Source organism: Macrotis lagotis, chromosome 6, assembly GCF_037893015.1.
Source record: "Macrotis lagotis isolate mMagLag1 chromosome 6, bilby.v1.9.chrom.fasta, whole genome shotgun sequence".
Lineage (NCBI taxonomy): Eukaryota > Metazoa > Chordata > Mammalia > Peramelemorphia > Peramelidae > Macrotis > Macrotis lagotis.
The window spans coordinates 88,528,873-88,543,477 of NC_133663.1; the positions used below are offsets into that span (position 1 = coordinate 88,528,873).

Below are 14,605 nucleotides of genomic sequence, written 5' to 3' on the forward strand. Positions count from 1 at the left end.
TTTCTTAATAATAAACATTAATACATGAATATAACAGAACTACGGTACTATTTAGAAATGGTTGTAGGGATGGTTCAGACAAATCTGGGAAGTGTTGAATGAAGTGAACAACATTGCAAAATGAATACCTTTGAAAGACTTAAAAACTTTGATGTGATAACAAATTTTCATTCCAGAGGACTCATGATTCCAGAAGAATGCTACTCATCTCCTGACAGAGAGTTAGTGGATTAAATTTGCAGAATGAGATATAGATTTTTGGACATGTCCAATATGGGAATTTATTGTTGCTGGGGTTTTGTTTTTCTTTTTTACACTGTAGTGAGGAGATGGGAGGGAGATAAAATAAATGCTTCTAATTGAAAAAATAATTTAAAAATCTTTTTAAGGGAGATAATCATAGGCAGAAATACTGATTCTTTAGTCCAGAGATGAATTAGATCATTTGGAAAACTTGTAGATGCTTAACCTTTTCTAGATCATTGTTTAATAATCCTCTAGAAAGGGACAATTAAAGTATTAGGAATGTAAAAACTTGGAGTTAAAAGTTTTCATTAGGAGAAGAGCATTAAATAGTTAATTCTAGATATAAAGTCTGACTAGATAACACAAATTTGAACAGCAGATGTTGCATAAGGCAGCAACACGAGCAGCAACAGCCTCATTGTGAATGATGGACAAGCATGTGGTGTCTATGGTCTCTAGTTGCAGTATAAATACTAGAGTTGGAAAAAGGGATTCATGGGGGATTTGGAAAATTACACTAGCTATCCAGTTCTAGCCAAAAGGACAGCCAGGTTTGTTTTTTTTTTTCAAAACTCCTCTCCCCCCCAACCCTGCCCTTTCTATCATAGAGGTCTTGAATGAAAATTTCTCTTTCCAAGTCAGTCAGTGGTTTCAGACTTGCCAACTCTTCCTGAACCTATTTGGGGTTTTCTTGACAAAGATACTAGAATGATTTGCCATTCCCTTTTCCAGTAAATTGAGGCAAACAGAATTAAGTGCCTTACCCAGGGTCACACAACTCATAAGTATCTGAAGCCACATTTGAACTCAGGAAGATGAGTTTTCCTGATTCCACTTTCAGCACTCTATCCAGTGTACCATCTAGCTGCCTATTTTCCTTTCTATAGCTGTGCCCAAGTGTTTTAAGAATTGAAGATAATCGGGGCGGCTAGGTGGCGCAGTGGATAGAACACAGGCCTTGGAGTCAGGAGTACCTGAGTTCAAATCCAGACTCAGACACTTAATAATTACCTAGCCGTGTGGCCTTGGGCAAGCCACTTAACCCCACTGCCTTGAAAAAAATCTAAAAAAAAATAAGAATTGAAGATGATCTGATGTAAAGACAAAAGACCTGAGTAATAAAAGAATTCTGTATATATGTGCTTAATAAATGTGTATCTGCATATATATATTTATACATACATACTGGAAGTTAGACATACATCTATGTATATTTTTTCATCAAAAATTGAAAATTAAATTAAATAAAAATTTCTCAGAAGTGAGTTAAATAGCTTGTAGATAACATATATGTTGGTTTTCTGAAGGGAACCTTACCTTCTTTGACATGTTGATCATTTGAGTACCCTTCACAAAGATTGGTACTTGAATCTACAAATTGAGATGCTGGAAAGAAAATAGAGAGTATTAGAAATAGGACTTGTATCTGGAACATAGTAGGGGCTTAATTAATGTTTGTTCATTGATTGAAAAACAGTAAAGAGTTCAGTGAATGAATTCTTGGTTGAAAAGAGATGATCTGAATCTTTAAAAAATTTTTTTTATTGAATTTTACATTTTTCTCCCTAATCTCACTTCCCTCCCCCCCCAGAAAGCAGTCTGATAGTCTTTACATTGTTTCCATGCTATACGTTGATCAAATTTGATTGTATTGAGGGAAAAAAAACATATCCTAAAGGAAAAAATAAAATATAAAAGATAGCCAAATTACATAATAAGATACCTTTTTTTTTTTTTTAAAAAAAAATTAAAGGTAATCGTCTTTGATCTTTGTTTAAACCCCATAATTCTTTCTTTGGATACAGATGGTATTCTCCATCACAGATACCCTAAAATTGTCCCTGATTGTTGCACTGATGAAATGAGCAAGTCCATCAAGGTTGATCATCAATCCTACATTGCTGTTGTGGTATATTTGTTCTTCTGTTTCTGCTCATCTTGCTCAGCATCAGTTCATGCAAATCCTTCCACATTTACCTGAATTCCCAGCCCTCATGGTTTTAATAGAACAATAGTGTTCCAAAAACATACATATACCACAATTTGTTCAGCCATTCCCCAATTGATGGACATTCACTCAATTTACAATTCTTTACCACCACAAACAGGGCTGCTATGAATATTTTTATACAAGTGATGTTTTTGTACTTTTTTCACGATTTCTTCAGGCTTTAGACCCGGTAGTGGTATTGCTGGGTGATTCGAATTTTTCTTAAAAGAAACAAATAGTGTGGGATGGAGGGAACAAGAGGTGAGACAGAGTCAATGTTAGAAAGGGTCTTAGAGGGCATCTAGTGCAAAGTCAATATGGTATATGAAAAAAGGATTGGATTTGAACTTGAGTCCTCTGAATTCCAAATCCTTTCTTGCTATTTGGGTATTCTTGGGTAAGTCATTTACTGAAAGTTCTTTGTACCTCAATTTGTAAAATGAAGGGATTGAACTAAATTATCTCTAAGTTTTTCCCACTTTAAAGATTTTAATTCAAAGTATTAATTCAACTTGATAAATATTTATTAATCTTTAAATCATTAAAATATTTATTAATCATTGAAAGGCAACATGGTATAGTGGTTAGAATGCTTCAATCAGGAAGACCTGGATTCAAATTCTGAATCTAATATGTGCTGCATGCCTCTGGACAGGTCACAATTATTTGTGACTCCAAAGCAACCTCTCTAAAGGCTATATTTTATATAATTGCTCATCGGGGGGGGGGGGGAATGAACTATGCCAGAGAAATCATAAGTCTGTTAAAAAATAAATGTTTGAAGCACTGAAGGTACAAGACTTAAGAAAGAAGATTTCTGCCCTGGTGGTGGTGATGGTTGTAGGGTGGGATGGGGTGAGGGATGGAAGAAAAATAAGACTTGTATTCATAAAGTATGAAACAAGGATAAAGGAAAGATTCTAAATTCCCTTCTGTTACCAAATCCTATGATCTATGTTCAATTGTGAATCTTACAGCCAAATTTATTTACAAATACTCATTCCTTTGTTCCAGTATTGATAATATACTAGAGAATAGGTCAGAAAAAAGTTAGGGTTTGATTGATTTGTTAACTGTGGTAGGGCTTGAAAAAGAGTATTACTTAATGGTCTTAAGTACCAGCAGACCCACAAGTATATACATGCATCCAGATAACTTAGGATAAACAGGGTAACTTGGGATTCTGGGAACTAACATTGTAGAGAGAAAAAGCCATAATTAGTGTTAATTGTTGACCCAACAGTTCAAGACTAGATGCTCTTGAGAATGGAAAATGAGAACAGACATTAATTATTGAGCATGGACCTTGGAGACTGACATTCTGGATTAAAAGGGGAGAGATAAATTGCATAATGAATGTTAATTTTCCCTCAAAGAATTGAGTGATCCTGGTTGAAAGGAAATAGGAGGCTAAACCAATCATGAAAGGGAAAGCTCAGTATGTATTGGGGGCAGAGGCTAAACAACTCACAGCTTCCAGTTGTGCCCTTTGCCTCATAACTCCCCCAAAATCCACTATCCAGTGGACTTATTTACCAGTTTTCTGTTTGGAGCCCCCAAGACTGAGCACAGTCACATTGTATTAATGTCAAATGGAGAAGAAGGTGACGTGTGTGTGCACTTTTGTGTTGTTTTTTGCTGGTACTTGGGGGATTTGACTCATCAGAGACCAGCTGTGCATGCCACATAACAGATGAATCCATGGTCCCTGTGCAAGTTGCTGAGCAAAGTCTGTCTCTTTGACGTATTTAATTGGTATCTTGTCCCAATTAGAAGTGGCTGGATACTTGGGGAAAAAAATATCAAATGAACCCTCTCCACTGGGAGGGGAAAGAGAGATAGAAAAGTCTCCTGAATAGAGAATTTCTGTCTCAGGAAGTTTGGTAAAGTTGATTGACTTTCCAAAAAAAGACACCCTGAAAACAGGTTATGATTAGTACCAAAGCTATAGGTCCTCTCCGAGTGCCACTGAACTTCTGCTTCCAAAGGATGATGTGCAAGTATGCCTTCTCCCATGTAGAATTCAGGATACTGGGTAGAGCCACTATATAAGATTTATGGGAAGGCATATTCAAAAATTGCAGATGATAAGGCAAAAATGAGTTGCAATCTGTATCATTAGAGAGAATAACTACAACATGGATTAATAATGATAATGCTTCCTATTTCTTCAATGACTTTATAAAGCACTTACCTCATTGGGGTGGGGGTGTCTCCCAATAAGCCTGGGAGGTAGGGAATCTCATGTTACAGTCAGAGACAGCATGAAATTAGAAATTCCTGGGTTCAAATTTAGCCTCTGACCAATACTTGCTATGTGACTATAGGCAGGTAACTTCTCAATACTACAGGTAACTCTTCATGGAAGCCTTAATTAAGAAGAATGTTGATGAACTGGAGAGTATACTAAGCAGGGCAACCAGGATGGTAAATGGGGGTGTTTAGCCTGGAGAAGAGATGACTTATGGAGATCATGATAACTTTGTTGTTAATATTTTATTTTTAAAAATAGGACAAAGCTTAAAAAGCTAGATTCCAATCCTCTCATTTTATAGAAGAAGAAATGCAGGACTAGAGAAGCTTATTGAAATGATCAAGATAATAATACAAGTATAATGAAGCAGAACTGAGATTTGAAGCCAGGATATCTGACTTCAAATCTATCACACTTTCTACTGTACCATACTGCTCTTCATGTGATGAAGATGAGAGAAGCAGCATTTGACTTGCCCTGATTTTACTTAGAGGACAGAACCAGGAGCAATGAGTACATGTTGAAAAAGAGGCAAATATAGGTTTGATTAATTAGGAGCAGCATCCTACCAAGTTGAACCTTCTAAAAGAATGGGCTCCCCATGATGGGAAGTCTTCAAGCAGAGGCTGAATAATAACTTGTTAGCTATGTTATGATGGAAATTCCTTTTGTGACTATGGGTTACATTGGATGACTACTGAGGTTTCTGGATCTCCAGAATTCTGTGAAGATACAGATGAGTTAATGCTGTTCTCTGTACTGATGAAATCATGGGAACATCTAAATTCTTTAGACCTTGCCCTGATTGCATCTTCCCTCCGCCCCCCAAGAATATTCTGAGACTTCCTCAAAGAGATTCATGACCACCCAAAGGAGACTAGCTTAACAATAGACAAATGAAAAACTAATGTCTGAAGAAATGTATATTATTCAGACTATGAAGGCAGTTGTATGGGCAACTTACTAAATGAATCCCTTGGTAAATAGATCTTGGACAAATATTGCAGATGGACAATGAACTGGGACCAGAAGTGAATAAAGAAACAGAGTAAGCTGGATTGCATTTGAGAAATTGTGCAGTGTTTTCAACAATCCCAAACTGCCCCCAATATGTGTGTGTGTGTGTGTGTGTGTGTGTGTGTGTGTGTGTGTGTACATATACATATATCCTTTTTTTTTGTCTTTTTGCAAGGCAAATGGGGTTAAGTAGCTTGCCCAAGGCCACACAGCTAGGTAATTATTAAGTGTCTGAGACCAGATTTGAACTCAGGTACTCCTGACTCCAGGGCCGGTGCTCTATCCATTGTGCCACCTAGCCGTCCCTACATATATCCTTTTAACCCCAGGATTCTGCCACTAATGCTAGATGAGTACAAATCATGGAAAGCTGTGAAATGGAAAAGTCAAATTGTGGAGAGATGCATGATACACCTAACTAGGCTCTGGTACAATTTCAGTTTTGATTTAGATGTGATGAACGGCATAGAAGATATAACTAAGATAATTTATGATTGGATATAAAGGGTAACAAATGGAAAATTCAAGTCCTTTTAAATATAAATTTAAAAGACCTGAAAGAATCCCTCCAACATACTGGGTAGAATCTCTATAAAGGATTTATGGGAGAATGTATTCAAAAATTTCAGATGATGAGAGGTTAGTGATGAGTTGTAATCTGTGCCTTTAGAGGGAATACTTACAACATGGAGGGCATGAATCCTTTGAAGTAAACTTTAGGTATAAGGCTAGGTGATTTGAAGTACAAATATGTATAAGACATGGTTTCTGCCCTCAATTAGTCTACATTCTAAGTGGGGAGATAAAATATACTTTATTATTTTAATCCTTTCATGATTTGGTGATCTCATGGGTGTGGGGCTCTCTCCAATGGTTTAGATCATGACCCATTTAAATCTTCTCATCCTGTGCAACTTTTGTCCATGTCCTTCCATAAATCCTTCACAATGAGACCACCCAATGTGCTGGGGGCCTTCCTCTAGGTCTCTTAACATTGCAAGGATACTAATACAGCACAAAGGCTATTCATCTCTTACGCTTGCTCTCACTACGTGACTGGCCACCTCCTTTTCTGGTCATATGGTTCTTTGAGGATATCTTTTACCCTACTTCCTGTGTGTAATTTGTCAATGATAACATACTGCGGCCCACCATGTGTCTCTCTGTTGCCCTTTGGATGACCCACATTTTGATTTTTCAGATTTCATGTATTTCATGATTCACAGTTGAAGAGTCAAGAGTCATCTCAATAGGTTTTTGTTTTGGGGGAGGCTTAGAGTCATTGGAAACACTACACACAATTTCTCTCTCTTTTTGCATTGTCTTTTAAAAAAATTTTAATCACTTCTTTTGCTTTTACATCTGCTATATTTTCCAACTTACCCATCCCTTCACTTTCTATCAAAGAACCATGCTGTATAATGAAGAATTAAAAAAAGAGAAAAAAACAGTTGAGCAAAACTAAACAAAACATTGAAACACCATATGCAGAACACAGTACAGTTTCCTAAATGCGTTTCCATCCTATCTTCTTCCTCTGGTTCATTTCAAGGTCCAGTTTAATTCAGCTTCAATATTTTTTCAATTTACACATCATAACCAATTCAGTGGTTTGTTCATATAGTTACCTAGCAAAGTCTGGATAATAAGCATTTTTATAAATTTTCATAGAAATGTTATCGTAAATGTTATAGTGGGTTGAGGTATGAACTTCTTAGCAGAGATAGGACTTAAGGCAGGCTTTGAATGACCAAAGACTGGGAGAAATAGAAGAGAGAAAGAACCCCCCCAAAAAAGTATGTACATATATGTATATATGTATATATATATGTATGTATTAAAGATGAGGTGGAACTTAAGCAAATATTTCACTTTTTTTGTTCTCAATTTTTTAAAAAAAATTGCTCTCATGTAAACTCTATTCTCTCAATATTGGCTTTTTCCCCCCCAAATCTAGATGCTATGGAAATAGCTTTAGATTTTCAGTCAGATTGCTGGGGTAGAAGACTGTCTTTGTTATGTTTAACTTCTAAATATTCTTGGGGATATGCCTCAAAGTGAACTATACCTTTCTGACCTGGGATCTTTTGAGGTGCCTCCAATATGGGCCATGGTGACTACATTAAGTTTCATAAAGGTGAAAAAAAAAAGATCACTTACTTCTCTCTTGATATCACAATGCTTTTAAGACTTCTCAAATATTTGGGTATTCATTGCACATCTGATAGATACAGACTGTTCCCATTTACAGGGCTAAGCACATTTCCCACAAGCTCTATTAAGGGAGCTAGGTGTCCTTGTCTTTCAAAATAAAACACTTACAAAACCAACCAAAAACCAACCCAAGAAACCAAGCAGGTTGTAAATGAGTGTTTGTTCTTGGCCAATAAAAGCCTTTCCCCCTTAAGGAAATAAACAAGCAAACAAAGAAAACAAAATAACACTAATATGAAAAGGTTTTGTTATCATGGGGAAATCAAACTGTCTATATTTTGAATAATTTATCACAGAAAGTTGCTTGGGACCTAAGAGAAGGAGTATTTAACTCAGAGTCACACAGTTAATGTGTCAGAAGTGGGATTTGAACTCTAAACCTCACTGTCATATTGTTTTTTCTCCCTAAAATATATTTCCCGAATTCAGTTGTTTGGATCTACTGACTCTTTATGAGTCAATGACCAGAAACAACTGGGAGCAAGGAGCCATATCCAAGTGTTTTCAGGAATTCTCCCTTTGTTCCCTATCATTTCCCTAAGACTGGAAAGGTACACTCACACAATGAGGATTGATGGATAGAGTGATGATTTTGGAGTCAGAAAGCTTATATCCTATTTCAGACACTTAACTAGCTTTGCTAACTTCGACAAATCACTTGATTTCTCTCAACCTCAGTTTCGTTATCTATAAAATGGTAATAATAATGATAATGATGCTTACTTCACAAGGTTGTTCTGTGAATTAAAATGAGAGAAATATAAAGTTGATTTCAAACAATAACACGTAATATATATTTATTTATTTTTATTATAAAGATTTGGAGAACTGTTTGGGGGAAGTCGATCTTAGAATGTCATTTGATTGAGTGCCTTTGGCACAAAGAAACAAACTACATATAAAATCCTTTAGCACAGGCATTAGAAGGAGGAATGACTGTTCAGAGAATAGCTTTTGGGGAATAGATATATTTTAACAACAATCCTAGTAATGAAAGAAGATCTTCTATCCCAGATAGAAAATGGTAAGAAAGGTGAGAAGGATGGGTGTCTAAGTACATTCCCAGTCAAAACACAGTTTTAAATGGAAAAAAAGGAGGAAAAAATGAAAAAAGCTAATCAACTGAGCATATTTTTGCTCTAAAAGTCAAAAGCAAAACTACTGTCAGCTCAAACATTTTTCAGGTCATTCATTCAGTTCCTCTAATTCTATTTTCCTAGAAAATGACAAATTAGAAAAACTTAATAATGAAACTATCAGAAAGAAAGAAACATTTTTGGAGAGACAAGACTGTAACTCAGGCTAGGGACAAATTACCAATAGAAATTATAAAGAAAACTAAGAATTTGGTTCACATGAAATCAAAACTCAATGTGCTTAAGAGGGAGTTGAAAGCTAAGATAAATGAAGATATGGTTGTCCAAAATGAATTCAAGTCACTAGAATGATTTAAACTTGTTTAGTGATTCAAACTTTGTCCTTTCCTCTTTTGACCATCACTGAAAGGATGATTTAGCTAGAATGACTTTGCTTTTAATCTCCTAAATAACTATGCTATTTACTCCTAATACAGCAGGTTAACAGTTTTTCCAGTTTTTATCAATTGGGTAATGAGAATGGTGGTTAACACCTTTCTAATTAGAATGCGCTCTGAAACCAGTACACAAATTACAGAATAAGGGCAGCTAGGTGGTGCAGTGGATAGAGCACCCGCCTGGAGTTAGGATGATGACGAGTTCAAATCCGACCTCAGATACTTAATAATTACCTAGCCGTGTGACCTTGGGCAAGTCACTTAACCCCATTGCCTTGTAAAAATAAAAAACAAAACAAAACCTCAAACCAAAAAACAACAAACTACAGAATAAAGTGGTATTTGCAGTCCCTTCATGGTGTAACCCAGGTAAAATAATATTCAGCTGCCATCGAAAAGCCGCATTTATTGTTAGGAGAATTGTAAAGAATATACAATTGAATTTTTAAATAAAATGTTATTCAAAGGAAACAACTACCAACCATGATCCCCTGGAGCCCCATGGATCATAAGTGGGTAGCACTTTCAATGTCAGAAAAGTACCTTTTACCCAAAAGTAATATACTCTGATAGAAAAATAAAGAAAATAAGCGGATATTTGAGCTGGGGCATCATTCATTCATTAATTTATTAGAAGGAATTTAAAAAATCTTCTAGTTGAGAAACTAAGTTCCAGAAGGAAGTGACTTGCTCTGGTTCACCCAGTTAGACAAAGAATCCTAATCTCCTGACTCCCATCACTTGAAAAGCCATGACAGCAACCTCCTAGATCTCTACATTCTTTATCTCCATCATCAACACTCCTGATGGCCATATTTATGCAAACACATCACAATATTTATTGACCATCTGACACTCTCTACTGTCTGGCTTCATTTTTTTTCCCCATACTGTTTGCAAAATGACTCTAACCTCAAAAATCAGCTCTCTTCTTTCCCAACAAGCTAACCTGCCAGAAGGGTTTTTGGAAATTGCTTTACATATCTGTCAGGAGCCAGATGATTCACACTGGTGAACCGACGCACATAACATGAATACCTGACCTGCTTCCCAATTAGCCACCTCTGATTCTAGAGGTTGGCTGGAAAGAAAAGAAGGGCAGTGTTTAGTTTGGGCAAATACCAAAGGGGCGTTATCATCCTCATCAAGGAATCAACCATGTACAAGAGACCTCCTCCCCCTCCTCCTCCTCCAAGTGAGGCCCAGGTCTGGAACTTCTCTCCCAAGATTCTCCTGCGTGAGTAAACTTGTTATGCAAACATTAGCTTATTGTACTGAACTACAGAAGCAGTACTGTGTCAGCGAGAGGGGGGAAAACTGCTGACTTTGGTCTGATTTTAATGATGTCTCCCTATCGTTGGGAAGTTTTAGGAGCTACAGGCAAAATTTTCCCCTTTGAAAAAGGGACTGACCTGGAGTGCGTCTCAGCTTACCTTCACCTGATGCAAAGTCAAACTGAAGAGGGAGGTCCTTCCTTTGGAGAGAACCCAAGAGAGGCTGGCAAACAATATCTCCAGCAGGCCCCATCAAGATGTTTCCAAGTGCTGGGTCCTGAGAACTCCCTTGAAAATAAACACAAGACATTAGCCTGCGGCTCTAACTAAAATATGTTTTTGGATTGTGGGTCCCTTTGACAGTCTGGTGAAGCCTTTGGACCCCTTCTCAAAATAATGCTTTTATATTTTATACTAAATAAAATACATAGGATTATAAAGGAAACAGATTACAGTGAAATATAGTCATCAAAATATTTTTTAAAAGAACACTCAGGTTTACAAACCTCAGGTAAAGAATCCCTGAATTAGCAGGATTAGCAGCACTTGAGGGAGTGAAAGGTCAAGAGACTATCCCATTCACAAAAACAAAACAAAACAAAACATGTTTTGTAGCCCTGAAGGAAGTTACACACCTATATTTCTATGTTTTTGGGTGCTGACAAGAGCCAACCTCAGATTAAGGTGATGACTTCAAGCCCTGGGTTTTGGGGGAGATGCTGCCTAGTGACTCAGGGAGATGCTGGTAGGAGGAGGTGGAGGAGGTAGTTTTACAAGCTAGTGCTTTAAAAAAAAAGATTTAAGAGGCAGTTGTATAAAAATTCTGACTGTCACCAAGGCAAATGTTGGAAAAACTGGGACTTGCTGCCTAGCAACAGTGCCCCTCTTTCCCTTCCTTCAAACAGCCCCCTTAGGCTGCACACTGCCCTTTTATCACATCTTCTCTTTTTGTTTCAACCAGGATTTTACCTGTATAAATATGTTGAAGGGTAGGTGGGATAAGGCCTGATGAACTCAAGTCCCAGAGCTTAATGATAATTGATATACATAATACTATAAGGTTTACAAATGACTTTACATCTGATCTTCAAAACAATTCTTCCAAAAGGGTAACATAACCATTTTGGAAAATGGAGTTCAGTGAGACTAAGTGATTTCCTATGGCCATCTAAATAGGAAATATTAGAGGTGGAACTTAAGTCCAAGATTTTCCTGGTCCCAACTCTAGCACCTTTTGCACTATTTCATATTGCTTCTCTATAGAATGGACTTAGTGCTGGCATATATCTTCCTGGATACCCAAAATTTGGTCTACCATCACCACTACTAACACCACCAGTATCATCCATCATTCATCATCAACATCATTCTCCTCCCTCCTCCTCCTCCTCATCATCATCAACAATCATCATCCACCATCATCAAAAATAGTCATTTTGTTATGCTATTGGCCAGATGATGTTCTCTAAAGTCCCTTTGGCTCAAGTCACATCTATGATAGGACCACTAATGAAGAAACTATGAGGGCTCTACCTGATCTGAGGAAATCTAGGTAGGTTCCAGTGACTTCTAAAGAACAGTAATTTCCTTTTGAAGAAACTTGGCTTTGACCTCAGTTTGGTACTATAAAAGGTAAGATGAAGGCATCCATTCTTCCATTCAGGCAAAAAGTCTATAAGTGGCCAATAAACAAAGCTAAGTAGCATTACCATTATTGATGAATAATATTTGAGGACTATACATTTTCTGGAAAAGTGGCTCCCAAATTCTGTAATTCTTAATCTGCCCTAAGCTAAAATGTGACTGGGAGAAATCTCTGACTTTTTTCTGGACCACTCTAAATTTATTGTTTGTTGGACTCACTTTCACCCAGAAGGCACATGATAACTTTGGGTGGTGTGTGCTGAGTAAACAGGGTAACTAATGCCTTCTCCATCAGCACAGTGAGGCTATGTCATCACATTGCCTTTGCCAGGGATGAGGAAAACCCAAATGGCTTGGCAGTGCATGTTGGCTCAGTGAAGCCTTCAAACATGTACTGACGCTTTAGGAATGAATCTGTGGGGGTGAATGCTAATCCCACTGGTGTCCCCAAAGTTGATGCTAATTTTCTATGTCAATGTAGTGACAAAAGATCTCAACTCTGCACAAATATATTCTTTTTGATCCTGTCAAATTCCAATATATATCAGGCAAGATGGAATAGTTAGCTACCTATGAGTTCTTCTGGGAGGTTACTTTGACTGATTCCATCATCCATAAGGGCTTTGGGACTTCCAGCACCAGATATTTTCAGCTCAGTCTTGCTACTCTTTATCTCTGAACTCCTTATTTCATGAATAACTGCTTGTGGGTGAGAAAAATCATTACCTGGAAAAAGTAAAGAGAGAAACAAATGAGAAAAAGAGCATATTTATTTGTGAGAGGGAAATGAAAAAGTATATATTTTGGTTATTGGTGACCAAGGTAGTTTAGTACCAATCATTTCTAATTCTGTTCTTCTTTGGTCTTACAAAGGGGAAAATGGACAAGTGCTTTATGTGGTTCAATGGAATATATTTAGTAAGATTATAACTTTCAGGGCAACTAGGTATCACAGTAGATAGAGCTCCACCCTTGGAGTCAGAGGAACCTGAGTCCAAATTTGGCCTCAGACACTTGACACCAACTAGCTGTGTGTTCCTGGGCAGGTCACTTAAGTCTGCCTCTGAAAAACCCCAACTATTTGGAAGTTAATGTTGAAACTTGCTTTTGCATGTAGCTGGGAGGAAATTTAAAAAGAAAAGAAAAAGAAAAAACCTATATGATCTTTCCTTTGGGGAATAGTCTAGCATTTTATACACAACCTATGAGAAATTGATAGACTTAGAATTGGAAGAGATACCAGAGGACATCTAGTATAATCTCTCCATTTCCCAGATGAGGACCTGAGGCCCCATCGTAAATAAGTTAACTGATTACAGAGGTCACATTAATTCCAATTGGAGGTCTAGGATTCAAACAAGAGGTCTACTGGCCCAAATCCAGAACTCCAGAGGATCCTCAGTTGGACCATCTAGTCCAATTCAAATCTAAACCAGGACCTTCTCTGCCACATACTTAAGAAGTGGTGGTTTAACTTTTGCTTAAAGATCTCCAGTGAGGAGGAACCTATTTTGTTTGGATATAGTTTTCATCATTAGGGAGCTTTCCTTACATCACACCTAAAGTTGCCTCTTAGAAAATTCTACCCATCATTCTTAATTCTGCTTTCTTGGGTTAAGTTGAATAGTCTGAGAGCAACTAACATGTCTATAGAGCTTACTCTATGCTGCTGATATTGTGGCTAAGCTGATTTTCTTTGTCAATGTAATGACCAAAGATCTCAACTCTGCCCAGATATATTATTTTGGATCCTGTCAAATTCCAATATATATTAGGCAAGATGGAATAGTTCGCTACCTATGAGTTCTTCTGGGAGGTTACTTTGACTGATTCCATCATCCATAAGGTCTTTGGGACTTCCAGCACCAGATATTTTCAGCTCAATCTTGCTACTCTTTATCTCTGAACTTATTTCATGAATAACTGCTTGTGGGTGAGAAAAATCATTACCTGGAAAAAGTAAAGAGAGAAACAAATGAGAAAAAGAGCATATTTATTTGTGAGATGGAAATGAAACACTATGTATGTTGGTTATTGGTGACTAAGGTGGTTTAGTACCAAGCATTTCTAATTCTTTACAAATATTAGCTCATTAGATCTTACCAACAACTCTGGGAGGTAGGTGCAATTATTTTCACCCCCTATTTTACAGATTAGAAAACTGAAGCACATAGGGCCTTCAGGGGCCCTATTGCCAGGGGCACACAGTAGTAATTGTCTGAAGCCAGCTCTACCCATTGTACCACCAAGCTTCTCCTCTTTTAAATTACAGCTTTTCAAATACTTGAAGACAAGTTTTGTTTCAAATTTTCTCTAGGCTGAATGATACCTTGAGTATATTTGACATATGACATGAGTGTGAGAACTTCCACCAAACAGATTACTCTTTTAATGTTCTTTAAGGTGCTCAGAAGTGAACACCAGACACTAAA

The 14,605-nt window shown here is 37.1% G+C and overlaps 1 protein-coding gene across 1 annotated transcript in view; it reads right to left on the reverse strand.

Annotated features, from left to right (window-relative positions):
* The window catches only part of KIAA2012 (KIAA2012 ortholog), a 149,245-nt gene that overhangs the window by 90,098 nt on the left and 44,542 nt on the right, over positions 1-14,605 (reverse strand). The window contains 4 exon segments of the mRNA XM_074191630.1: positions 1,564-1,632; positions 10,689-10,817; positions 12,744-12,899; positions 13,971-14,123. Coding sequence (XP_074047731.1) covers positions 1,564-1,632; positions 10,689-10,817; positions 12,744-12,899; positions 13,971-14,123 — 507 coding nt within the window.